The 16,478-nt window shown below is 41.2% G+C and overlaps 1 protein-coding gene across 1 annotated transcript; it reads left to right on the forward strand.

Moving 5' to 3' along the window:
* The first annotated feature begins 2,468 nt into the window (after positions 1-2,468).
* On the forward strand, positions 2,469-10,538 carry LOC138970761 (uncharacterized). Its single transcript, XM_070343261.1, has 4 exons — positions 2,469-2,744; positions 4,962-5,233; positions 9,017-9,211; positions 10,162-10,538. Exons 1-4 carry the CDS (start codon positions 2,671-2,673, stop codon positions 10,404-10,406), a joined length of 786 nt encoding a protein of 261 aa, XP_070199362.1. The 5' UTR covers positions 2,469-2,670; the 3' UTR covers positions 10,407-10,538.
* Positions 10,539-16,478: the final 5,940 nt, after the last annotated feature.

Consider the following 16,478-nt stretch of genomic DNA (forward strand, 5'->3'; position numbering starts at 1 on the left):
AACTTTCACAACTTCGAATTGTACTGATCTTGTCTTGATGAACAAAGAATTCTTTTATGATTAAAGAATGTTTGTGTAACAAGCTGTGAATTTATTATTTAGATTTTAAAAGTTAGGTCTAGCGCAAAAACGCACCACGGTCCAAAAACATTCTGATAATCATCCATCCACGGCTGTGGCAAGTTTACATCGATAGAATGAGACCCGAAGGGAAGTAACTCATTTTTGACCTGAGTTCAGAATGGGTCCAAAAAGTGTTCGAGACAATCTGCAAAATTAATTCTTTAAAAATTGCTCGCTCTTTACGTAGGCCACCTAGGATGTTCCCGTTTGGTGAGCGTTCAAATGGAAGGGTGTTTGTACTGTGTGTAAAAGCCTGCCAGTATCTGTGATGGTTTACGGGAGGCTTACTGTCCGGGCGTGATTTCCGGTAGTTGAATATTCAAAACAGCCAGCACCAAAACGAGGCGCCATGCTGTAGAGGACTCATCCACGAAAATAAATTCTTTGAAAATTTCTCACGCTCGACAGAAAGCAGCCAGGATGTTCCCGTTCGGTGAGCGTTCAAATGGAAGTATGCTTGTACTGTATGTAGACGCTCGGGGAGCTCTGTGGTGGTTTACGGGAGGCTTACTGTGCCTTTAACAAAAAAAATCGCGATCTATGCAAGAAACAACCAGGTTTCAGATTGTTGGTATGTGCGTCAGTTGAAAGATGCTCTTAACTTGGGGATCCAACTTAAAAGTCTGATGTATATTTAATACAGTATTTGAGTAGATAAGATGCTAAGTTTGTCACAGCCTAGCTAAATGTTTTTGCACAGCGAGCAAACCAGAGACCGTGCCACTAATTACGTTTGTACACACTGTGGGTAAAAAAAATAAAATCCGCATACACGTAAACATCGGGGGAGTTTCAGCCCATGAACGAAGAAGAAGAAGAGTTAATCTGCGGGTTCTCTACAAGTTTCCCAAACTGATATGCCATGATATGTGTGGCATGTCTCATGCCAAATGTCCGCAAAATCGACCTTCAAACACCGGAGCTATAAGCTATGAAAAGTGTGACGGACGTCTTACGGACGGACGTACGGACGGACACCTTTTATTATATAGATTATATATGTTCACGTGTTGGCAAACACTTTTGTTCCACATTTTCTTCGTTTCACTGTTGTGCTACGCTACACCCAACGGCAGCTCGATCGCATGACACGTGGGCAGAGGGGGGGGGGGGGGGGAGAGGGCGGAGGGAGGGGCCGGGAAGGATGGTCATGAGAGGTTTTCGTCTTGCCTTCCCATTTCCAATCGAACAGCTCAGTGTTGGTATTTTGTGAGTGATCGACAGAACTACCTTCATTTGTGGGCTGCTCGTGAAACTGAGTGAGTATTCAGCAATTTGGTAAATTAGCAAAACAACTGCACACCGCGCGCGCGCACACACACACACGGCACACACACACACACACACACACACACACACACACACACGCAACAACAGCAACGTAAATCCTCCAAAGATTATTTTTTTCATTTAGTTTATTTGACTTTGTGTTTTAACTTTTGAAACACGTGTTTGCAACACCAACAAAAACAACAACAAACAAACTAACAAACAACTAAAAACAAAAAACAAAAGGAAAAAGAAAAAGGACAAAAATGATTGACTATCAAGCGACGAAATACCTGAAGGTAGTGTGTGTAGGTGTTTTGTGAGTAGTTGAAAGAAATGGCTGTGTTTGCAGGCTGCTACCTAGCTACTTTGGGTAAAATAAGCTACAACCTACAAACAACACACACACACACACACACACACACACACACACACACGCACACACACAGAAGAAGGCTAATATGTGGGTTATGTTATAGGTATGTATTCTTTGTTCGATTCCGCGAATAATATTGTTTTTTTTATTGTTTAAAAATTGTTTAATAAAACAAATTATATTTCCTTGATTTTTATTGATATAGCATATTTTTTTGGCAAACTCCAATCAAACTGTAGTTAGTCAAGATTTGATTTTCATCTTTCGTTTGGTCTTTTCTCTAGTATACAAGTATCTGATGGTACAAAGTATTGGGTAATTATAATTATCTTTGTTGTTAATCTGCCCGCAGACGAACTCGTACCAGCCTGCAAATCTCATAAAAACTATAATGTTTAAAAAAAAATAAAAAAAAAAAGAGTTGTGTTTGACACAGTAACCGTTCGGAAAAAAAGGAAACAAAATAATTGGAAGATCCCAAACACGAAACATGCCGTTAAATTGATAGGGCCAAAAAAAATAGGTCTGTTTACGGTAACATAGGCCCAAAAAATAGGGTCGGTAGGTCGGGATTTTTTTTTTCCCCCAAAAAACCATATTTTTACGTTATTTTGCAAAAAAAAAGAAGTTTTTTTTCTTTTTTCTAAGGTCGCGCGAAAAAAATAGGGTCGGTCGGGTTACCGTAAACAGACTATTTTATTTTTTTTTGCCTAGGCGCTATTGAATAGATTTAAGTAAAAACTCGGAAGACACACAGAGTAAATGTATTCAATGCGTACAGTCTTTCAACGGGATAATGCAAAACCTGCCATAAAAATGTAGTTGTCATTGTACGTTTTGTCGGAAAGCTCTGAATAAAAGAAATTCTGCATTCAATTCCAGCTGCCAGGAAGGACGTAGCCATGGCAACGTGGCCAGGAAGCCTTTTAAACGCAGCAGTTGTGACTGGTATCGTGTGCTACTACTGCGTTACATAGTAAGTATTTAAAGATGCTGCCCTTCTCGTGTAAGCGATCGTATACATTACCTCACATTTATTCAGGATTTTACATGTGATAAATCATACCATAAATCAAAAGTCTGACTGCTTCTGTTATTTATTTTTCAAGTTTCGAAGCTGAAATCCAATCCGGTCAAAGATTGCTTGACAAAAATGTCAATTAATTTGATTTAAAAAAAAGTGGTCACCACAGTGCGGTCTGAACTTTATTTACCGAACGGATATGGTGTCATCAAACGCAAACACCGAAACAAAAATCTGTGGGAATATCAATGTGGAAAGTGTCATTAAGATCTGTCCAATAGTTCCCAACTTCTCCCCCACACACACACACGCTCACACACACACACACATACACACACACACGCGTGCACACACACTCACAAACACATGCGATCGCGCGCGCGCACACACACACACGCACGCATACATACACACATCAACTCCCATCGATTCCAAGTCTACAGCAATACATTTAGTTAAGTAGTTACGAAATGCATAAAAACAAACAAAGAACATACAAGAAAAACAACTTGACAACAACCAAAGAACAACGTAAAACTTGTCGCGTATTCAGCGATCGTTAAACTAGTGTTTCTTTGAGCTGGAACTGAAATAATAATGAGGAATGAGGTAAACCCCATTCCAAACACCGTAGTGTCCACCTGCACAATGTCTGGAAAGTCACCATAGCAGCATTCAAATACAAACAACATCTCATGTGTCTTTCTTGCAAGAGAGATCTGAAATAATATAGCTGCATAACGGAAGAGGATAGAACGATGGAATGATCGAAAGAAGGAAGAAAGAGAAGAAAACAAGACAACAAGAACACTGAGGCGTGATTAACCATTCAGTCAACCGATTGTACTGAAATTCGTCCGGTTCTCTCTAATTTTCTTTAATAAACAAGGAGAGAGAGAGAGAGAGAGAGAGAGAGAGAGAGAGAGAGAGAGAGAGAGAGAGAGAGAGAGAGAGAGAGAGAGAGAGAGAGAGAGAGAGAGACGCAGACGCAGACGCAGACGCAGATAATTTATTCAATAGGCCATAGCCCCTAATGAAGGAGTGTAAACAAACGGTTAACGGTGCAAATAATTTAACTCGTCAGGTGCAAAAAAAGGTACAACATAATAATCGCACGACACTACAGATTAAAACATACATTACACGGTATTTTACTAAGAGGTTACAACATCTCTTAATTTAAAGGCTTTATACAAATACAGGGATACATTTCTAACAACAGTTTCTAGCTAGAGGTGAAGCCAGGAGCAAGCTGAGTCTAAAAGTGCTTGGGTTTTTATATTTAAATGGGATAAATTTCTCTCTTAATCTGTTTAAGTATGGACAACACAAAACAAAATGGACTTCATCTTCTTGCTTTACTTTACTTGTTACTTCAGTGTGGTGATGTCGAGAGAGGTGATGTCGAGAGAGAGAGAGAGAGAGAGAGAGAGAGAGAGAGAGAGAGAGAGAGAGAGAGAGAGAGAGAGAGAGAGAGAGATAGAGAGAGAGAGAGAAAGACTCGGAGAGAGAGAGAGGGAGAGAGAGAGAGAGAGCCTAGAGAGAGAGACAGACAGACAGACAGACAGACTGACAAACAGACAGACAGAGACAGACAGACAAGGGGGGGGGGGGGCACACAGAAACACACACAGAGAGAAAGCCGGTAAGATGGACAGACAGACAGACAAACAGATAGACAGAGACATAGATAGACGGACAGAGGCATTACTTGATTGAATGTCATAGCGAAACATAACAAAACAACAAAAAGCAAAATTAATACAAAAACAAAACAAGTGCATGTATGACGACGGAAGAGAAAAACACGCGGACATACGTACTATATGCTTACATACCGACACACTCATGGACAGAGGGGAAGACGGAGGGAACAAGTTGCGTTAAGCAAAATCACTATATACATTTTGTCCACTTGTGGAATTCTTTGAAAAGAATTAAACGCACTGCATTTTTGTCACCAAGACTAATAAATCATAGGTTTGGCCAAAACCCTGCGGCCGAGAATGCGCTGACACATTGTCTCGGTAACACAAGCCAAATGAACGTAATTTTGCATAAAAGGGATTTTCTTGATTTTTGAGCTTGTTTTCAATCAAAATTGACTAAATAGGAAAAGAAAGAAAATGTATGACTATGTATCTATTTCTTCTGTCTTTCTTTACCCAGCTCCGCTGCAAACGGTATCAGCACGACACCAGGTCTAAGCTTTCTCCGGGACTCCAGTTTCGACAACCGCAAGGTCACGAGCGATCCAGACGGCCTTGACCTAGATGCAACGACTGTCGCGAAGTGCGCCTATCTGTGTTCTGCGACTGCGTGGTGCACAAGCTTCTTCTACACCCAGAGCAGTGGCGCGTGCACGCTTCACGTAACAGCGTTCATAGCGCCATCTGATGCCAGTGATTCTGTCGGCACCAGATACTACACAACTGTTGTAGGTGAGACTGATGGGCAACATTTCGATTTAGGAAATAATTATTGGCTTTGCGTGACAGGTCGTGGTAATGGTATGCAGAGATTTCCGGGTAGATCTTGAGGTAAGCAGGCATAAGCGCGCGCTCACGCACGCACGCACGTTTGCACGCACGCTCGCACGCACGCACGCACATACACACACACGCACGCACGCACGCACGCACGCACGCACACACACACACACACACACACACACACACACACACACACACACACACACACACGATGTTGGATGACTGACTGACTGACTGACAAATAAACAAGCAACCAACAAACAAAAACACAACACACATCTGTAAAAAAAAAGTCAGCTGTCGCGAAGGGAGTCACTTTGTTTATTCATTCATACCTCTTTTTATTATATTTAGTCAAGTTTTGACTAAATATTTTAACATCGAGGGGGAATCGAAACGAGGGTCGTGGTGTATGTGCGTGTGTGTGTGCGTGTGTGTGTGTGTCTGTGTGTGTGTGTGTGTGTGTGTGTAGAGCGATTCAGACTAAACTACTGGACCGATCTTTATGAAATTTGACATGAGAGTTCCTGGGTATGAAATCCCCGAACGTTTTTTTCATTTTTTTGATAAATGTCTTTGATGACGTCATATCCGGCTTTTCGTGAAAGTTGAGGCGGCACTGTCACGCCCTCATTTTTCAACCAAATTGGTTGAAATTTTGCTCAAATACTCTTCGACGAAGCCCGGGGTTCGGTATTGCATTTCAGCTTGGTGGCTTAAAAATTAATTAATGACTTTGGTCATTAAAAATCGGAAAATTGTAAAAAAAAATAAAAATTTATAAAACGATCCAAATTTACGTTTATCTTATTCTCCATCATTTGCTGATTCCAAAAACATATAAATATGTTATATTCGGATTAAAAACAAGCTCTGAAAATTAAATATATAAACATTATTATCAAAATTTTTTTTTCGAAATCAATTTAAAAACACTTTCATCTTATTCCTTGTCGGTTCCTGATTCCAAAAATATATAGATATGATAATAACAAATGTTTATTTTGAATGTGTTATGTATGTTATTATTACGGACACAAACGCTCAGCAATGTAATTTCTCTTTTAGAGATTAATAAAGTTATTGTATTGTATTGTATTGTATATGTTTGGATTAAAAACACGCTCAGAAAGTTAAAACGAAGAGAGGTACAGAAAAGCGTGCTATCCTTCTCAGCGCAACGAATACCCCGCTCTTCTTGTCAATTCCACGTGCACTGCCTTTGCCACGGGCGGTGGAGTGACGATGCTACGAGTATACGGTCTTGCTGCGTTGCGTTGCGTTCAGTTTCATTCTGTGAGTTCGACAGCTACTTGACTAAATATTGTATTTTCGCCTTACGCGACTTGTTTCTAATATTTGAACGCGTTGCGCAAACAAAAAGGCTTGGAAAAAGGGCTTGGCACGTTCAAAATCTCAAACGTAAATTTAACAATACACTTAATTACTGAATTAACAGACCGACGGACGGTGCTAATGGAAGATTCAGCATCACGCAAGTGCAGCATAAATACTGCGAGCACAAGACGTGCTCTAGCCTGGTGGTTTTCCCGAGTACAGTATTTCAAGTGGTAAAGGCACAGTGCAGCTCACAGCCTTCGTTTTGCGTTTTTGTTGCAGCTGAGTGCATTTACAGTTCAAAAATCCTCCTATGGTAGTAAAACAAATCCAAAACTACCCAACGACGACATCTGTGAAGCTCGACAGTTTCTTGTTCACGCGAGTGCATAAATTAACCTAGTTATTACGTGGTGTTTGGTCGGAGTTCGATTCAACTGAGTGATTCCGGCCTCCATTTTGTTTTACACAAACTCATGATGACGTCTGACATAGTTTGCTAAGTGACGTGTCTTTTTGTGCATGATGTGGTGATCTACCTGATCTAAATTTAGATCCAAAAATAGGTCAAGACCAGCCGGGTCCGAGTACAAAATTATTTCGTAAAACAATCGCAGTTCTTGACTCTTTGGGTGCAAGTCAATGAAACTTGGTAGTTCTTCTAACGGATAGCTGCCTGAGGTATGACTAAAAGCCCCAGGGGCTCCGTGCACCTGGATTTGACAAGTTCAGTACCTTTAAAGTGCAGTTTTGTTATGGTCACTGAGAAACAGATGTATTTTTTCTCTGATCGAAACTTGTTTATTTTGTTGCTACATTAGTACAGTGGCTGACTCAAAAATCTAAGGATATTATTTCAGGGGGTTGTAATTAGAAGTTTTAGTTTGGTTCGAAGAGTTTTGGGAAATGGCGTCACAGGCCGTTGAACCCACCTTCCCGTCAATATGGTTAACAGTGAGTCTTACACGTCATAAAAATAACAGATTTCAATGTATTTTTTGCAACAGTAAAAATTCGACTTATTCGACAATTTAAGTAAATAATAATACTGTCAACGAACACCATTTTTGAGTGAAGGTAGGGCCGGTCAATGACTCACTGAGAAGTTCTCAGAAATGTGTTAAATTCATAATACTACTACAGTAGAATCCGCTTAATAAGGCCATGTTTAATAAAGCCACCCGCTTTTTGAGGCCAATTTCTGACTGCACGGATTTTCCCTTATGTTTTATGCTTATGCTTTTATTAAATCCACCCGCTTAATATAGCCACGTTTGTCCTGCACCAAGGTGACCTTATTAAGCGGAGTCTACTGTACTATGGTCTTGACCTCTACTTTTAAAGTTTCGCAGCGAACTAAAAATTACTCGACTAAACACTTGTTCCATGCCCCTGAAAAAATCAATTCTGTTCTCTTTTTTTGCCACTGTTGTGGGTTTTATTTATTTATTTATTTTTAAGAAATCAAATCATCGTGATTTATGTTATGGGTGATAAAAAGCGATACTTTTGACTGAAAACATTCGATTCTTTCCGATTCCCCCGAAAGCGGCGTATGGCTGCCTAAATGGCGGGGTAAATACGGTCATACACGTAAAATTCCACTCGTGTCAAAAACACGTAGTGTACGTGGAAGTTTCAGCCCACGAACGCAGAAGAAGAAGATTCTTTCCGAAAACGTTATTTACATGTTCAACGAGGGATATTTCTTTATCGGTGGCGAAACGCTGATGACACTGAGAGTTGGGACACTAGAATTGAATTTTACTCCTTTTTGAGAAAATGTTCAATCTATATTTCTGAATTCATTCCAAAAACGTTATGTTTATGTTACCTAATCAGTGGCCTAACGCTGATGACGTTGAGAGTTGTGTTGGGACACTAGAATTGAATTTTGTTCTTTCACTTATTTGATAAAATGTAGAATGTATATTTCTAAATTCATTCCAAAAACTTTATTATCATGTTACTTAATCAGTTTCGAAACGCTGATGACGTTGAGAGTTGATTTGGACCACTAGAATTGAATTTTACTCTTTCACTTATTTGATCAAATGTAGAATGTATATTTCTAAATTCATTCCAAAAACGTTATTTTCGTGTTACTTAAATCAGTGGCCTAACGCTGATGACGTTGTCGTTGAGAGTTGAGTTGGGACACTGGAGTTGAATTTGACTCTTTCACTTATTTGATAAAATGTAGAATGTATATTTCTAAATTCATTCCAAAAACTTTATTTTCGTGTTACTTCGTGTTATTAACGTTATTTTAATGTTACTGAATCAGTTGCGAAACGCTGGTGACGCTGAGAGTTGGGACACTAGAATTGAATATTACTCCTTCCCTCATTTGATAAAATGTACAATGTATTTTTCTAACACTGTGTGTCACAGACTGGTGCCGTCCTCAACTGGTGCGCGTGTACAATCGTCAGGCAGAAATGTGCATGTACTTTGAGACTGACCTTGCCAAGATCGTTCCTACTTGGCAAACTGCTGACAGCAGATGCGTCGACATGGGAATGAGGCTTGCTAGCAACATCACCCCACTCAAGATGGACGCCATCTTGAATGTTACCAAGACCCCAAGTTAGTACAACATTACAAAACAACAAGAGGCGAAGCCTTCAAGGCTCACGTAAGAAATCGACAAACAGTAACACAAACTCAATCACTCCGTCACACACACACACACACACACACACACACACACACACACACACACACACACACACACACACACACACACACACACACACACACACACACACACACACACACACACACACACACACACACACACACACACACACACACACACACACACAGTAAGCATAGGTGAAACTATATGCAAGAAAGCGAGACCCTGGATCTGCCAAGAAGTCTCGGCCCGCTCACAATAACAATGACCGAGACTTTCAGTAATTCCTTTGCGTGACGTCTAACCCTCTTACGTCATAATGTGACGTCTTCAAATAGTTTCTATCACACACGTCGAACACTTTTGACCGAGACTGACGTAATCCATAGACTCGGAAATGTTAAAGTTTCTACCACAGACATACACACATACATACGCACGCACGCACGCACGCACAGACAGACAAAGTTTATCATCGCATAGGCTACACTTACGTGAGCCAAAAACAGTGTGTGTGTGGGAGGGGGGGGCGGGTTGTGTGTTTGTGCATGTGTGTGTGTGTGTGGTTTTTGTGTGTGTGTGTGTGTGTGTGTGTGTGTGTGTGTGTGTGTGTGTCACTGTGTGTGTGTGTGCAGAGATCTATATTTCTAATGTCTATGACTGAGCTAACCGACCTGCCGGCACTACTGAGTATGTGACTGTACTACGATTGTGACTCATACTTTATCTGGATTCCTCCGTGCACAAAAGATTCCCCAAACCACTGACAAAGATCCCGAGTTTCCAAGCAAAACAGTTATAGCTGTAACACTTCAGCCGATTTAAGACTCCTTATTACCATAATTATTAGTGCGAAAATGATACCAACATTTATTGTTGCCCGCTTTTTTTTCTCCAGCCATGGTAACCTCGCTCTTCATTGGGCTGTTGCGGATCCCCCCTGCCGGCAACAATGAAATGCAATGGATGGACGGGGAACCCATGGACGTTGCCGCCATGGAGCCCTACTGGGAGCCCGGCCAGCCCAATGGTGGCAGCAGTCAGCTCTGTGTGGTGATCGAAACCCACCCCGGCAAGAACTTCCTGGTGGACGTCGGGTGTAACGTTGCCCATGAGTTTGTCTGCGAGGTTTTGAAGCCATAATTCCCCCGAAAGCGGCGTATGGCTGCCTGAATGGCGGGGTAAAAATGGTCATACACGTAAAAAGCCACTCGTGCAAAAATATGAATGAATGTTTCAGTCCATGAACGAAGAAGTAGAAGGCGAAGAAGAAGAAGCCATACTGAGTAATGATAGGGGGGGGGGGGGGGGGGGGCGGTAGCTCAGTTGGTAGAGCACTGGACTTGTGATCCTACGGTCACAGGTTCGAATCCGGGCCGGGACGGGCACGGGTCAACTTTACTGATGTGCAGACTCAGAGACGGTATCCATGTTCTACCCCCGTGTCATAAAAGACCTTGGTCATTCTGCCATACGTTCAGGTGGTTGATTCAACCTAAACACGCACACACCTGGGTAGCGCGACTCGTTTGCTGCTAGCTTTCCACTGGGAGAAAGCGACCCGAATTTCATAGCGATAGGACAATACAGTTATAAAAATGAAAAAGAAAGTATTAGAACGGGTTCGCTTTTTTTGTTTAACATACCTGACATACCTTTTTACCATTCACCTGTAAGCAGCACTAGAAGTCTCAGGTCGCTTTACAATAATCCCACAGACACCATTGGACATTAACATTCAACTTTTCGTTCATGAAATTAGTTATGGCGCCTCTGTCGTCTGCGCGGCAGTCTTAGGTCGCTTTACAAGAATCACAAACAGCATTGGACATGTCAGTTCAACTTTTTGTACATGAAAAAACATGATACTGACGTTTAGGTTTTCTTCTTCTTCATTTCTTCGATAAATTAATGTCATTGATGACTTCACATCCGGCTTTCGAAAAACGCAGTTGTGCCCGCACTGTTGCGACCTTAGTTTTCAATCAAGTTGATTGAAATTCTGGTCAAAAGTGTCTGTAACCTGGTCCGGACTATGCATGGGATTTCATTTGAGCGCGGAATCAGAAATGCTTTAGAGTTTAAAAATTGATTCATTTATTTGTTTATGAAAATTCTAATTAAAATGAACATTTTAACAACAGATTAAAACATTGATTCTATTGTGTGTGTGTTTTTATTTTAATTTTTATCATATCCTGAATTTAAAAATAGATACGTCATGTTTTCTCTGAAAATGTGTTCAAAACTGAACTCGGAAAATCAGTCCTATGTTCGCATGCTTCGCGGAGACCGGCGCGACCCGTCTCGTCTTCGGGTTTCGGCTAGCCAACCTCGCGAGTCTCGGAGATTTCTGATCCCGGTTTTTTACATTTAGTCAAGTTTTGACTAAATGTTTTAACATAGAGGGGGAATCGAGACGAGGGTCGTGGTGTGTGTGTGTGTGTGTGTGTGTGTGTCTGTGTGTGTCTGTGTGTCTGTGTGTCTGTGTGTGTGTGTAGAGCGATTCAGAGTAAACTACTGGACCGATCTTTATGAAATGTTACATGAAAGTTTCTGGGTATGATATCCCCAGACGCTGTTTTTTCATTTTTTGGATAAATGTCTTTGATGACGTCATATCCGGCTTTTTGTAAAAGTTGAGGCGGCACTGTCACACCCTCATTTTTCAATCCAATTGATTGAAATTTTGGCCAAGCAATCTTCGACGAAGGCCGGACTTTTGTATTGCATTTCAGTTTGGAGGCTTAAAAATCAATTAATGACTTTGGTTATTAAAAATCTGAAAATTGTAATTAAAATTATTTTTTATAAAACGATCTAAAATTACGTTCATCTTATTCTTCATCATTTTCTGATTCCAAAAACATATAAATATGTTATATTCAGATTAAAAACAAGCTCTGAAAATTAAAAATATAAAAATTATGATTAAAATAAAATTTCCGAAATCGATTTAAAAACAATTTCATCTTATTCCTTGTCGGTTCCTGATTCCAAAAACATATAGATATGATATGTTTGGATTAAAAACACGCTCAGAAAGTTAAAACGAAAAGAGGTACAGAAAAGCGTGCTATGCAGCACAGCGCAACCACTACTGCGCTAAACAGGCTCGTCAATTTCACTGCCTTTTGCACGAGCGGCGGACTACGGTCATTGTGAAAAAATGCAGTGCGTTCAGTTTTATTCTGTGAGTTCCACAGCTTGACTAAATGTAGTAATTTCGCCTTACGCGACTTGTTAGTGTTGATCTTGCAGCGTCAGGCCGCCAGACTGATTAAATATTTTGATATCGCTTCACGCGACTTGATTATGCATGTTTTTTCTTGTTTGGTTGTGAATAAAGTGGAAGTCCTTTGATTCTTTGCATTTGGTTTTACTTTTGACTCACAGACAGGCGAAAATATCCACCTTCAACCTTAAAGGAGTAGCTGGGATTCGAACCTCGAACCGTCAAGCGTAGCTTCATTAGTGCTACTGTCCTGTGCACGTGAAGCGGGTCGTTCAACAGAGTGTGCGCCCATAATCAGACGGTCGTGTTGGTATTGTTGTCACGGTCGGTAATTTTGGAAGATGACCCATTTGATAGGTGATGTCTTGCGCCTATTTATTTTACTAGTTGCTGCATCAGTGCATGGATCAATAATTTTGCCACGCCAATTGCCATGAGCATAAATCACCTGTGATCTCCCATTGTAAAACTGTCCCAACAAAATTCTGGCAGAAATCCATCGCCAACCGCGTATTTACCGACGCCCTAACCCCTCTTCCTGCTTCCCCAAGAACAAGTCACGGCAAAGGACCGCGAAGTTGTTGGTCTAAAGCGATGTTCATACGGCAGACTTACAAACAACTCTCCACCATCTTCCAAGCGGTCGATTTTGTCAAAACCAAGATTGAAAATCACTGCCCGTGTGAACAGGGCTAACGGTCAGACTAGTTGTAAGCAACGATTCTCAACCGACTTGCACATTCGGGCTTGCCCGGTCGTATTAGTTTAGTATTTTTTTTCGGAAAAGAGAAGCAATTGCATTAGCGGGCGATAATAACAGTCTGCTCCAAGTCGCTGCGGAGTCGAGCAGCGCTCAACAGTGAGTTTTCAAGTCGCTGCTAAATCGGAACTAAATCGGCACCAAATCTTCTGGGCCGTTAACATGGCAGACTTTTCGCCCACTTGGTCTTCTGAGCGACTTCAAACCAACTCAGTGAAGTTGGTGGAAAGTTGGTGGAAAGTTGGTGGAAAGTCTGCCATGTGAACAGGACTTAATGTCTTGAAATGAACAAACGCCGCTGGGAACATCATGTCATCTGATTCTTTCTGGGTGATGAAATTGTTTTCTAGACCAGCTTCCACTGGAGCCGCCAAGCGAATCGGTAGTGTCATCAACGAACGTGTACTATCCTGTGTTATGTGTTTACTCCAGTGTGGTGTTTATTGGCCACATTAGAACAGTTTGTAGGTGTTGCTTATTTCATGGTGCAACAATATGTTCAACTAAATTTTACTTTTTGTGTGTAGTTCGTTTTTGCTACTCACGCACGCAAACACACAGGCGCGACGCACACACACACACACACACTGACACACACACACACACACACACACACTGACACACACACACACCGCGGTCAACCAGTACACTGACACAAAATCGAGTCTCGCATACGGGCGCGAGATTGAGCGTGACTGAATGCATGTATTAGTAAAGTGTGGCGTAAACGTAGGGCAATGTACATTGCGAAAAGGATTGCAAAATAGTTTTCCCTGAAAGAATCCGGGAGGAGCGCATAAAGCTATCCGACTACAATGCCTGCACTTTCACCTCCGCCATGCAAACATTGAACCGGCTATGCATAGTATGCTGTGTCACTGAATGATTAGGTCATTGAAAGTCGTCAACGACTAAGCAGTAAAGCCTTCCAGCTGGTGTGTTGTCCTCATTCAAAAGGAATGGATCTCATGTGAAAATCGAAACGGTTGTGACTGAATGTTGGTTAGGTCACTGAGAGGCACTATCTTCAACCAAAAGTCTTTGAATTAGTCAGCAATAAAACCATGAATCACTCGAAAGGAATGTATCTCATGAGAAAACCGAAACGGCTTTTAAGGCCAAAAAAAAAAAATTGTCTGTTTAGGGTAACATGACCAAAAAAAGTAGGGTCGGTAGGTAGGTAGGTTTTTTTTTTTGTTTTTTTTTTTTGTGTGTGTAAATGATTCACTTCTTATATTTGATGAATACATGTTTCAAAACTAACGTATAAATAAAACAGAGAGAAAGGGAGAGAAAGAAACGCCAAATGTCTCTTTTTAGCATTTTTATCTCTTTTTTGGCTCACGTAAGTGTAGCCTATGCGATCGTAACTTTGTCTGTCTGTGCGTGCGTGCGTGCGTGCGTCTGTGCGTGTGTATGTCTGTGGTAGAAACTCTAACATTTGAAGACGTCACATTCCATTGACGTCACATTATGACGTAAGAGGGTTAGACGTCACGCGAAGGAAGTACTGAAAGTCTCGGTCATTATTATTTTGAGCGCGCCGAGACTAGTTGGCAGTCGTGTCCTTGTAAGTAGGCTACATGCAGACAGACAGATCTAGATCTAGTGTCTCGCTTTCTTGCACAGTTTCACCTATGCTCTTTCTGTGTGTGTGTGTGTGTGTGTGTGTGTGTGTGTGTGTGTGTGTGTGTGACGGAGTGATTGAGTTTGTGTTACTGTTTGTCGATTTCTTACGTGAGCCTTGATGGCTTCGCCTCTTGTTTTTTTTTTTTTTTTGAAATCAAAAAAAAGTTTTTGGGTCGGCGCCAAATCAATAGAGTCGGTCGGGTTACCCTAAACAGACATTTTTTTTTTTTGGCCTAACTGAATGTGTTTCGTCACCGAGAGGTCTGGACTATCTTCAGGCAAAACTTATTGAAAGTTATTGACTTAGACAGAAATAAACCGTTCTAGTAGATTTGTTGTCATTTAAAGGGAATTAATCTCATGTGATAACTGAAATTAAGCAGAAATGCGTATAACACTTTGTCACTGCTGGGCATCTTCAGTGCATCTTCAGGGCAAAAACGTAATTAAAAGTCATTGACAGCAATAAACTGTTTTAACAGGTTTGTTTGTTGTTTGTTGTCATCACTCAAATTAAGAAATAGGTCTAATGTGAAAATTGCAACGGTTATGGATATGTTTGTTTGGCGAGTGGTATCTTCAGGCCAAAACGCCATTGAAAGTCATTGACTCAGGCAACAATCAATGGTTTTTGGCTCACGTAAGTGTAGCCTATGCGATGCTAACTTTTGTCTGTCTGTGCGTGCGTGCGTATGTATGTGTGTATGTCTGTGGTAGAAACTTTAACATTTGAAGACGTCATATTACATTGACGTCACATTATGACGTACGAGGGTTAGACGTCACGCGATGGAATTACTGAAAGTCTCGGTGATTGTTATTTTGAGCGGGCCGAGACTATTTGGCAGTCGTGTCCATGTAAGTAGGCTACATGCAGACAGACAGATCTAGATCTAGTGTCTCGCTTTCTTGCACAGTTTCATCTATGCTCGTTCTGTGTGTGTGTGTGTGTGTGTGTGTGTGTGTGTGTGTGTGTGTGTGAGTGTGTGTGTGCAAGTGTGTGTGTGTGTGTGTGTGACGGAGTGATTGAGTTTGTGTTACTGTTTGTCGATTTCTTACGTGAGCCTTGAAGGCTTCGCCTCTTGTTGTTGCTGGTTTGTTGTCATCACTTAATTACAAGAAATGGATCGCGTGTCTGCTTTGAGAGGAGACGAGGCTCAACGGGCCATCCGGCGTCCAAACCGACGTGTCACCATCTCAACTGAACTCAAGTAAGTGCATGTGTCGTGCCGAATCCACGGAATTGCCGAATTCGCGGAATCGGCAAATTGTTTGCCCATTTCGCGTAATCGTTTTGCCGAAAATGCGTAAAGGCTGCTAAAATTTGCCCATTTCGCAAGAGGAGCAGCCAGTCCGTTACATTTTATGTCACCAGAACATTGCATTAACATTGCTTTACCTTTCTATTCAGTATTGGTTTTATGGTCTGTGTCGGGCATAAAGATCTCCGAAAATGCACGAAAACTACAGTTTTTGCTATATAACTTGCCATAACTTATACTAGATTATTGCAATATCTATCCATTCTAGCATCTAGCTGTCCAAGTGCATTCGAAAACTTAAAAACCCCAAAGTGACTGCCGATTTCGCA

Source organism: Littorina saxatilis, linkage group LG7 (genome assembly GCF_037325665.1).
Source record: "Littorina saxatilis isolate snail1 linkage group LG7, US_GU_Lsax_2.0, whole genome shotgun sequence".
In the NCBI taxonomy this organism is placed as follows: Eukaryota; Metazoa; Mollusca; class Gastropoda; order Littorinimorpha; family Littorinidae; genus Littorina; species Littorina saxatilis.